Source organism: Monodon monoceros, unplaced genomic scaffold, assembly GCF_005190385.1.
Source record: "Monodon monoceros isolate NGI ecotype Baffin Bay Population unplaced genomic scaffold, NGI_Narwhal_1 Super_Scaffold_9, whole genome shotgun sequence".
NCBI classification, from domain to species: Eukaryota; Metazoa; Chordata; class Mammalia; order Artiodactyla; family Monodontidae; genus Monodon; species Monodon monoceros.
The window spans coordinates 27059008-27070211 of NW_021703786.1; the positions used below are offsets into that span (position 1 = coordinate 27059008).

General features: G+C 59.0%; 1 protein-coding gene across 1 annotated transcript; it reads left to right on the forward strand.

The window, feature by feature from the left end:
• The first annotated feature begins 6 nt into the window (after positions 1 to 6).
• CBX4 (chromobox 4) lies at positions 7 to 6137 on the forward strand. Its single transcript, XM_029212991.1, has 5 exons — positions 7 to 168; positions 315 to 358; positions 1507 to 1572; positions 3726 to 3792; positions 4073 to 6137. Exons 1-5 carry the CDS (start codon positions 100 to 102, stop codon positions 5477 to 5479), a joined length of 1653 nt encoding a protein of 550 aa, XP_029068824.1. The 5' UTR covers positions 7 to 99; the 3' UTR covers positions 5480 to 6137.
• Positions 6138 to 11204: the final 5067 nt, after the last annotated feature.

The following is an 11204-nucleotide window of genomic DNA, read 5'->3' on the forward strand; positions in this document are numbered from 1 at the left end:
GGGGGCGCCTCGGCCGGGGCGGCAGCGGGGCGCCGGCGGGAGCCAGCAGCGTCTGCAGCCGCGCCGGCCGCCCGCGCCCCGGCGCGCTCCGGCTCGGCCATGGAGCTGCCAGCTGTTGGCGAGCACGTCTTCGCGGTGGAGAGCATCGAGAAGAAGCGGATCCGCAAGGTAGGGCGGCGCGGGGGCGACGGCGAGGCGGCGGGGGAGCGGCAGCCGGAGCAGCCCGCGGGGAGGCGGGGAGGGGGGGGGGAGGCTGCGGGCCGGAGCCGGGGATCCCGCGGAAGCTGATGGAGTGCTGTCTCTTCCCCCCTCAGGGCAGAGTGGAGTATTTGGTGAAATGGAGAGGCTGGTCCCCCAAGTAAGTAGCGGCCGAGGGGCGGGGGAACCCGGTGCCGAGGCGCGGGGCTCCCGGGCTCCGGACCCGCTGGGCTGGTGGGGTGGTGGGGGGAGCGGACGGGAGGCGGGGTGGAGGTGGGGTGGAGGGAGGAGGGGGTGGGGAAGTCGGTGGCAGGCACTGGGGAAGCCGAGCCGCCGAGCCCGAGCCCGGCGCCCTGTGTTGTGCTCTGCTCTCCGGGAAATGCCATCACTAATTTATGCACTAAAAGGAGCCGGAGGAGCTGGAGAGACGCGGGGCCGAGCCGGGGAGGCCGGCGGAGGGAGGGAGGGCGCAGGCACTGACTGATGTGCAGCAGAAAATGGCTCCTTTCCCCTTTCCCTCCACCGAACGGCTCCATATTGCAAAACCAAAAAAAAAAAAAAAATTAAAAAGCGACGAAAATGCAATTGTGTGCCTCTTCCCTCCTAGTGGTGTAGGGAGAGGAAGAAAAAAAGCAGAAAATGTTGGGAACTGTCACTGCGGCGCTTTTGGTGGGGAATTTTTTTTTTTAATTTGAAATGCGAAGGCACCGGATGGAGACAGACGCGCAGGCACACACACACACACACACACACACATACACACACACACACACACACAGAGGCATATTTTTGTGTTGCTGAGTATTTGGGGGTTGCTTGCCCGTGACAGCGGGCTCCAGGGCCGCGAGGGGGTGTGGGGGGCCGCTTGGCTGACGGTTATCGGATTAGGGGTCAAATGGAGAATGGCTGAAGCCCTCGCGGAGACTCGGGGCTGGGGAGAGGAGGAGGGGACTGCGACTTTGCATTTTGGCTGCTTTGCACGCAGGGTTCCTGGTGAGCAAAGTGGCTTTGGAACATGTCGCAGTAACATGCTTAAAATTCTTGACAACTGCAAAATAAACTGCTAGTTTCATTTTCCTTACCCCTCCCCTTTCTTCCTGCCCTTGTGTGTTTATTTTGACTCGGGGAGGGTGTATCAGGGACCGTGTCAGGCCTGCAGAAATTTACTCTCCACCCCCACATCCACAGCTAAATAGCTTTCGGTTCATGAAGACAGAGTAGGGCCTTATGTCATTCCCCACCTGGAGGCCGCAAAGCTGGCTCGGTTTTTTTTTTTACGCCGTGTCCCCCTCCCTTTTCCCTTGCAAGATATAACACGTGGGAACCCGAGGAGAACATCCTGGATCCCCGGCTGCTGATCGCCTTCCAGAACAGGTGAGCGTCCCTCAAGCAGCCGCCTCTCGCAGCCGTGACCGTATATGGGAATGGGAGAGTGGGCCAACGCTGCAACAGGAAAGGGGGAAAGGGCCGGGAGGGGGCTGGCAGGAGTCCCCTCCCCCCCGGGTCTGAATGGGCACGGCTGGGGCCTCGGCTCCTCTAACCAACATCCTTGGCGGTTGCTGCAGCTTGCGGGGGTGGGGGGGTGGGGGGTGGGGGTGGGCAGGGCCGGAGAAGGAGAGGCTTGTGTTTGGGGGAAACTGTGGGAAGGGTGCGTGCGGGTGGCCCTACAGCTGCGCGGAGAAGTTGGGGCTGTGCCTGGTTCCCTGCCGGCCCCCCTCCTTTCGCTACCTTGAAGCCCCACCCCCGGAGCCTAGGTGTTGCTTTCCTGCTGCCACTGGCCGCTTGGCACGGGCAACTCTCGGGGCAGCTCCAAGGGAGCTGGCATTGTGAAACCACCGGACGTCACGGAACTGAACTTAACCTGTTGGGGACTGGAGAAAAGTTGACGAGGCCTTAAGTTGCCACACTCACCCCCCAGGGAGCTTGGGATTGGCAGGGGGCAGATTCTTTCTGGAGCTGCGTGCCCTTCACACCTCCCACTAGGCTGCTTGGTGGGTCTGGACCCCATTCTCAGGGCAGGGGGAGCTTGGCCCGAAGGGTGTGGGATGGGCACTGCCTGGTGGTGGAGGGGTGGCTTCTGACGAGGGGCTCATCGTGGGCACAGATGCTTGTCACGCTGCAGCTGCTGCAGCTGGATTCACCGCCGGTGGCTGCGGTTCTCTGTTTCGGGGAGGACAGAAGGGGGAAGGGCGATCAAGGAGGGGAGGAGCGGCAAGAGCCCGCGGAGCTGGGCCACACCGCTGCCTTCCATCCCTCCTCCCCCTTTTATTTTGCATTATTTCCTGTGGCGCGTTTGGCGCTAAAACTGTAAACTCTAGACCCTGGAACAAGCGACCAGCAGGGAAGCTGCTCTCCTGCGATGTAGGGGGGTGCCGAGAAGGGATCCTGCCCAGGTTCCACCTGGGAGTTCACCACCCTATAACCATGCCATGTTGCATAATGGGTCCCCAAAGACTTAAAACGCAGGCTGTTGCAATGCCATGCAACTTTGGAGTTAGGCCCCGGCCCGGGCCCCCAGGCATGGTGGAACTCCCCTGGGTTAGCCCAAGGATGGGCGGGGGGGTTGCCTAGGGTCGCTGGAGAGCGGATTTCTGGCCCGGGAATGGTTTGCAACTTTGGCCAACGCTGGAGAGTCACTCCCTTCTCCCATAGAGAGCTGGGCAGTGCTAGGATCATCCCCCCCCCCAGCCTCAGGTCACCCTCCACCAGGCCGCAGGCGGAAGCCTGGCGGCTGTATTGACCACCGCCACCAACATGGGCTTTAATAATAATTTGGAAATCGGGAGGCTGGGAGCCCGGGCTCGTGGAGGAGGCGGTGCTTCTGCGTGCGCCCCGCGTCGCCCCGCCCAGCAGCTCTGCCAAGGCCTTGCCAGAGCCGGTTCACCAGGTGGCTGCGAACCTGGCCAGGCCCTGGCCTCGGCGTCCAGCCCCCGCCCCCAGCCCCTAATTGGCTCATTTGCCGCTGTGTAAACAAGGGCGCAGCCCCTCCCCCTGTTTAGTGCCTGGCCTTTAAGGAACCGAGTCCTCCCTTCTGCCGGCGGCACTCGTTATCTGAATCTTAATGAGGTCATTAGCATCCCGTGCCTCTGACGGGGAGGCCCAGGGTGGACGCACACCTCATTTGGACTTGTTTGCATCCCCTGGACCCCGAAGCCCAGTGCACTTTGTGCAGGGCCCCGGACCCAAGGCTGTGGACACCAGTGCCAAGCCGCCCAGCCCCAAGCTGCAGGCAAAGAGGCAGGGCTGTGCGGGGCCCCGGGTCAGGTATGGACATCTGAGGTGGGGGAGACCTTCGGAGAAGACCCCTTGGGCAGATAGGGGTTGGTGTGGGTGTAAAGCGGGACTCTGGGCTGGACCGAGGCACCCAAGTGGCAGCCGAGGCGATCTTCTGCCGTGAGCTCTTGATTCCTCCGGTTCTTGCTGGCCCTGCTGCTCACCGAAGTGGGGGGGCATCACGCAGGCTGGGGCACAGCAGGAGGGAGGTGGCTCTGAGGCTAATAGCACTGCCTTCTGTTCCCTCTCCCCAGGGAACGGCAGGAGCAGCTGATGGGATATCGGAAGAGAGGGCCGAAGCCCAAACCGCTGGTGGTGCAGGTGAATACACTCCCTGGCCCCGGGGCCGTCCAAAAGTTTGCCGTGACATTGCCACCTGAGCTGCCTCCAGGCCCGGAAGTCAGGGCGAGTTCCTCCAGAACACCCAATTCCACTTCCTTTCATCGTGACCTCCCACACCCTTCCCCGCCCCCCACCCCACCCCATAACGCAGCTGCTGACCTGGTAGGGGCTGGGACACTCCTGGAGCTTGAGGCTTGCTCTGGGGCTGGCCTTACCCCTCCTCTTACCTCTTCCTCCATTTCTACCCCCATTCCCCTAGGTACCTACCTTTGCCCGTCGTTCCAACGTGCTGACTGGACTCCAGGACTCCTCGGCTGACAACCGCGCCAAGCTGGAGCTGGGTGGTCAGGGCAAGGGCCAGGGGCACCAGTACGAGCTCAACAGCAAGAAGCACCACCAGTACCAGCCGCACAGCAAGGAGCGGGCAGGCAAGCCCCCGCCGCCAGGCAAGAGCGGCAAATACTACTACCAGCTCAACAGCAAGAAGCACCACCCCTACCAGCCGGACCCCAAAATGTATGACCTGCAGTACCAGGGCAGCCACAAGGAGGCGCCCAGCCCCACCTGCCCGGACCTAGGCGCCAAGAGCCACCCGCCCGATAAGTGGGCCCACGGCGGGGGTGCCAAGGGCTACCTGGGAGCGGTGAAGCCCCTGGCCGGTGCGGTCGGGGCTCCAGGCAAGGGCTCCGAGAAGGGTCCCCCCAACGGGATGACGCCGGCCCCCAAGGAAGCGGTGACGGGCAATGGGATTGGGGGCAAGATGAAGATAGTCAAAAACAAGAACAAGAACGGACGCATCGTGATCGTGATGAGCAAGTACATGGAGAATGGCATGCAGGCAGTGAAGATCAAGTCCGGGGAGGCAGCCGAGGGCGAGGCGCGCTCCCCCAGCCACAAGAAGCGGGCTGCCGAGGAGCGTCACCCCCCTGCGGACAGGACTTTCAAAAAGGCCGCAGGGGCGGAGGAGAAGAAGGTGGAAACGCCCTCCAAGAGGAGGGAGGAGGAGGGGCCGGGGGCCGGGGACCCGCAGCCCCAGGAGGCCGGCTCCCGCAAGCTCTCCCCGACCAAGGAGGCCTTCGGCGAGCAGCCGTTGCAGCTCACCACCAAGCCTGACCTGCTGGCCTGGGACCCGCCCCGCGGCACACAGCTGCCCTCCCACCATCACCACCACCACCACCATCACCACCATCACCACGCCGTCGACCTAAATCTCTCCCACGCGCGCAAGCGCTGCCTCTCCGAGACCCATGGCGAGCGAGAGCCCTGCAAGAAGCGCCTGACAGCGCGCAGCATTAGCACCCCCACCTGCCTGGGGGGTAGCCCCACCGCCGAGCGCCCAGCAGACGTGCTCCCCGCTGCCGCCCTCCCGCAACCGGAGGTCATCCTGCTGGACTCGGACCTGGACGAGCCCATAGACTTGCGCTGCGTCAAGACGCGCGGCGAGGCCGGGGAGCCGCCCAGCGCCCTCCAGGTGAAGCCTGAGGCGCCCGCAACCGCGGTGGTGGCAGCTGCGCCGGCGACAGCGGCCGAGAAGCCTCCGACCGAGGCCCAGGACGAGCCCGAGGAGCCACTCAGCGAGTTCAAACCCTTCTTTGGGAATATAATTATCACCGACGTCACCGCAAACTGCCTCACCGTCACGTTCAAGGAGTACGTGACGGTGTAGCCTTCCGAAGGGCGTTGGAAGGGGAAGCGCTGTACCCGCGGGGGCGTAACACCTGGGGCCTGGGGGCGGACTCCTCCTCTCTCCAACTGCGGGAGATCCGGGCCGGGCCCCAGCGCGAAAATGCCAGAAGCCGCGGCAACCGCGCCCCTCCACCGGGTTCTGTCCGGAGCGCCCGGCCCACACTGGCGCCTTCCACGCCGTGCCTGCGGGTCTCGCCCCTCATCTGCCCCATCCCCTCTCTCGTGGACCTCCGGGACTGACAGGGCAGCCACTCGAGGCGGTCTAAGAGTTATAGTATTATATTTTAACCGTGCTAACTTGTCAAGTGCAGACTTTACTCCCGTTTGTACGTGGTGTTATTATTGAAATGTATTGTTTGAGCTCAAAAGGCCCACCACCCCCTTTGGGCTGATATATATATATTTATTTGTAGGTATTTATATATTGAAATATAAAAACCTAGATTTATGGAGTTCTCTCTAGATCATGTTATATTCTATATCAGACAAACTATTTTCTGTTGACCTTTCTACCCGTTCATTCAGTATTTCGGTTGATTTCATTTCCTCCCTTTCCAGGAACTGCAATACCAGTAACCTTGGTATATATTTTTTGATACTGTACACATGGATGTGTTGTTTCTATGTGCAAAAAAAAATTTTTTTTTGTTAAAAGGCTAAACGAGCTCTCTAGAAACTGCTGCTACTAGAAATGTCTAAACTATAAGCTTCCAATTATTACCTGCTTGAATGTAAATATTAAATGGAGATGTTGAAGGTGCACTTTCGCTGTTTGAGATTAGCGAAGAGCGAACGTCAGAGGCTCAGGAGGCGGCTGGACCCCTCTCCCCATCCCGCTTCCGCCTTAGGTCTGGCGGGGGTGGGGGGCGGCGAGGTTGTAGAGGAACCTATCGCAACTTGCGCTTAAACCTTTGCAAAAGCAAAGTGGACTGGTTTCGCGAGCAGAGGCGCCCGCACCCGGGGAGTGACCCCGCTCCCCGGAAGTCGAGAGGCTCTCCAAAGGAGAGGGGAATTCCTGCGGGGGGGTTGTGCTGGCGTCGCCCCCGCTCTCAGAGTTTTCAGGCCTTCGCTGCCCACCGCGCTGGCAAACCCGGGATCTGCGTGGTGGGGGGGAGGGGTGCACGGGTGCGCGAGCCGCGCGGAGACTTGGGTGGGGCCAGCCCCCAGCGCCGCGCCCGCCAGGCACCTGCTGATCTTTGCCCCCACCCCCACCCCAGGGCGCAACACACCCTGGCGCTGGCCCTGATGTGGCAGGGGTGTTCCTTCCTAATAATCCCTGCCCGGTAGGGCAGGTTCAGCCGGGAGGGGATCCTCCCACCCTCTCCGCGTCCCTTGCTGCCATCGCTGGCCCCGCCCCACCGAGGAAGCTGCGAGGCTCTTTCTCTGCCAGCCTCTCTCCCCGGAAACCACCAGGCCAGAGGCTCCGACTGGAGGCGCCGCGAACGCGGCCAGGGCAGGGGGCGGGGGGCTTCCTGCGAGGTGGATGGGGAGTGGGAGGGGGAAGAGGCCAGAGGAGCAAGGCCTGCCCGTCCCCACTTCCTTAGTGAGCGGGGAAATGTGGGATCCCATCTCACCCGTCCTGCTTTGGGTGGCAAGGCTGGGGCCCTTGGTTTCCCCAACCAGGAAGGGGTTAAGGGCCCCGAGGGGTTAAGGGGAGTGGGCCGAGCTCCAAGGTGCGGCTTCCCCGGGCCTGGAAGCCGAGACCCGGGAATGCTTGCGTCCTTTCTGCAGACGCAGCGATCTTCCTGGCTGGAGTGGCCGAGCAGGGCCAGGGGCCACGGGACTGACGGCCTGGTGGGCGCGGGGCTGCTACTGGCGCCCAAGCCCCTTGCCTGCCCGTCTGGGACTGAGGGGCCAAGCCTGTGCTGGGCGCCCGGGCGGAAGAGGTCAACACGGTTCATAATGGGGGGTTGTTAAGGGGGGAGAGGTGGCGAGAGAGCGCAGTGTTGGGAAGGCCAGGGGAAGAGATAGAGGGCCAGGAGGGCAGGAGGCCTGAATGCGGACAGTGTGGCCAGTGTTGGCTGCAGGCCACCAAGCGGCTGGAGGTGGGGGAGGGGAGCCTAGCCCGGGGGTGGGGGGGCGGAGGGGAGGGGAGGGAGGGAAGGGAAGTTCAAAAAAAAAAAAAACCGTTGGGAGTTTCTAGCCCTGGCTTTTGTGAATTGTCCCTCCCACTACCCCCATCACCCCAGCCCCCTTTAGAGTGAGTTAAACACTCCCCCCTCCCCGCTCGATGTAATGAATGCCCTTTGCCACCCTGGGAATGAAGGGAGGGGTAATCTTGACTGCTCCTGGCCAACTGCCTGCTCAGTACTAGAATTGGGCCTGTCCTTCACTGACTGGTACACAAAGGCACATGCCAGGCGTGGATTTCATCTCCCTGTTTTTCTGGTAGAGGAGAACTAAAAAATCAGGAGTGGGAAGGGGAGCCCCTTGTTCAGTTCTGCACAGTTGGTGACTTGGGAGTGAGCCTTAGCCCCTAGGGGTACCCCTCCTGCCCAGTGGGTGGCCTCTGTGAGGCTGAGCCTGGGAAACAGGGTAGGGGAGGTAGAGGATGGCACTGTTGGTGGGCAGGGAAGGAAACCTGTCTACTACCATTCGCAGAAAGGTGTGGCCTACAGGTGGTCTGAGGCCTTGAAAACTGGTCCTGGTGGTGGACCTTTTGGGGTAGGTCTTCGAGGAGGATGGTCCTAGGAAGAGCCTGGAACCTAAGGTCAGAAGATCAGCAATGGGACAGAGGTAGATGGATAGGTCAGGAGGAGCAGCAGAGATGCCCAACTGGCACCAGACTCAAGAGTGTCCAAGACCCCTTCTGGCCCAGGAGGGACAGGACTCTCATTGGCTGGGCTCCTCGGATATGCCAGGGGCCACTTGAGCATCTTGTTCCATTCAGATCCCACAGGGGTTGAGCTTCCCTGTGGGATGAGAGTCTGAGGTTCTGATGACAGAACAGTTTGTCCACCTCATGTGGCCACTGCCCAGTTCTGTACTGATTCTAGAACCAATCAGGTGGTCTGCTATCACCCAGCAGAGAGGTGCCCCACGGCAACTCGCTCCACCCTAATCTCTCAGACGTAGACGTGTCCAAAGCTCAGGAACACTCAAAGAGGGCCAGGGGCCCTGGCATCAGGACAGGGGAGGAGAGTCCAGTAGCCTCAGTTCTCGCAGGTGTAGACTGCTTCTTCCTAATGCAGGGCAGAGATGCCTGTCAATGGCCAGCGCTTCATAAGCAAAGGGTCCTAAACCCTCTCTTTGAGCCCAAGTTCAGGGGAGAGAATGAAAGCAGGAAGCTGAGATCTTAACCTTGCACACTGGGATCTTAACTTTGCCCAGAGACCCGAAGTTCTCTGTTTTTTCTCCAAATGAACCTTTCTAATGGGACTGAGCCTTGAGCATAGAGGCTGAAGCTGACTCATTGCAAAGAGAGGGGCATTGTGTATCCATCCATCCCTCAGAAGCTGGTCCCTCCTGCACCAGCTGGGTCCCAGACTCCAGCTCTGGTCTCCCTGTTGCCTGCACCACCTCTCCCAACTCGTTTTCACAAGAGCCAGGTTTAGCCCTTCAGTGTTAGCTCCATCCTTGGATCCTACCAGGGTGCTTTGGAGCTAGGGTTGCCAGACTGAGCACATAAAAATCTAGAATGCTCAGTTAAATTTGAATTTCAGATGGACAATGCATAATTTTTTAGTATGTCTCATGAAATATTTGAGATATACTAATACTAAAAAATAATATAAAATGCATTGTTTATGTGAATGCAGATTGAACTGGGCATCCCGGATATTATCTGGAAACTCTATTTGGATCCTGAATAGTCTACTTGGTCAGCCCCTGCCCACAGCGAAGTTTCAGTCCAATAGGAGAGAGGAACTGTTGAGAACTGAGCCACATCGATCCTGTGAGTGCGGTGATTGTAGTGACATCGAGTATGCTGGCATGGCACAGAATGGCTGCTGCATGACAGCAGGCCCTTCACCTGTGATTTCAGGTGGGGGTGGAGCGAGCATGGGACAAGACCTAGACAAAGGGGTGATGGAAGACCAGAATTGGTCCCTCCATTTGTTGGCCCACCTTGGGCTCCTGAGTTGAGGCTCCTCCCCATTCCCACCCACCCCAACGACAAAGTCTAGAACATACAAGGAGGGCAGAACAGACCCACTCCCCTCACCAAAACCCTTTCCCTTCCTACACCTCAGTTTCCTCAGCACCTTCAAAGACGTGCCACGACAGTGAGGATGAACTGGGTCGGGAAAGAGCCTTGAGCGCTTCTGGAAAACCTCCTAAGTAAACATATGAGTTATTTTTTTTACCAGGGAACATTATTAACATTTCATGTCAGATCCAAATGCCTTCTAACGACTTCTGGCTGAGAGACTCAGCTTGACCAAGGGACAGATACCCGGTGATGTTTACCTCTGAACTGACGGCTACCTCTCCCTTCCCTCCCCGCCCAGCTCTTAACCCAGTGTGCACCAGCCCTCTGCATTCTGCCCTCGCTACCTGCTTGGTGGATGATTACCCATTGACCTCGGACCTCATCCTCAGCCTCTCCAGCTTTATACTGGATCACCAAGAATGGCATTGGGACAGGAGAGAGATAAGAGCTGCGCCTGCACTTGTACAGAACCAGATCCTCGTGCTTTTTGAATCGAGTTTCTTCTATTGTTCCACGTTATGGTTCCAAGTTATGTTTGCGGCTCATCTGAGAAGACGAAGACTCTAAAGAGGAAATAGTACTAAAGGCGGATATTCTTGGATGCAAGTATCCATTTCCTGTGGCCATAGTTCAAAAACCCCCCTGCCCCCTGCCCCCTCCTCTTCCTCTCTTTCCTTTGCAGTTACTGCTAACAGCTAACATGGATTGAGTGCCCACTGCCTGTGGGGGCACTTCAGGGCGTCATCATGAGCTACATCCTATCACTGTCCCTGTCTCACAGATGGTAAAATGAAGGCTTAGAGGCTCAAGTAACCAATTCAAGGTCAACATTCAGTACACAGGGGAACACATAGTGAGTTCTGAGCTAGCCTTGTCTGTCTCCAGGGGCTGTGCTCCCAGCTTCCAGGATTCTGTGGGTTCTTCAGAGGCCAGTTTAGGTCCCATCCCCTCCCTGAGGTGGTTCTAGATTATTCCAGCCTTTACTAGGGCCTGCTGTGCCTGATCTCCTGCAGTATTTACTGCCGCCCCCGCAACTCGCCGATCAGTTGCTAGCTGCAACATACCTGTGTGCATGCACCTCGATTCTCCAACTGGACAAAGCCTTGAGCATTTGGAAGGCAAGGGACATGTCTTGGGCATTTCATGCACTCCCACAGTTTGTGCACAGTTCCTAGATAAATACCTCAGAATCAGATGCCTCGTGTGTGTGTGTGTGTGTGTGTGTGTGTGTATGTCTGTGTGTGTGTGTCTGTGTGTGTGTACAGAGTCCTGTGTGTGTGTGTATGGGTGTGTGTGAGAGAAAGAGAGACAGATGGGAGCTTTCAGACAGTGATGCTGATTCCTGCACTGGAAGCCATTAGCAGCAGACACTAGAAAGACCCCCGTGCCACCCCCAGGGGCTCAACCCCCATGACCACAAAGCTGCACAGCAGAGGCTGGGGACTCAGGCTGCTCCTTTTCGCCCTGCCGCCAGCGGATGTCAGACACTCAGGCACTCAGCTGCTCTAGGGTCCTGCTGCCCCCTCGCCCTTCACCTGATCTATCTGTGTGA

What these genes read in the sequence shown, in the direction of transcription:
- CBX4 (XM_029212991.1), top strand. Translation starts at nt 100, where the DNA reads ATGGAGCTGCCAGCTGTTGGCGAGCACGTCTTCGCGGTGGAGAGCATC. An exon ending in CTGATCGCCTTCCAGAACAG is followed by an intron (nt 1,573 to 3,725) that starts GTGAGCGTCCCT and finishes CCCTCTCCCCAG; the next exon opens with GGAACGGCAGGAGCAGCTGA. An exon ending in CCAAACCGCTGGTGGTGCAG is followed by an intron (nt 3,793 to 4,072) that starts GTGAATACACTC and finishes CCATTCCCCTAG; the next exon opens with GTACCTACCTTTGCCCGTCG.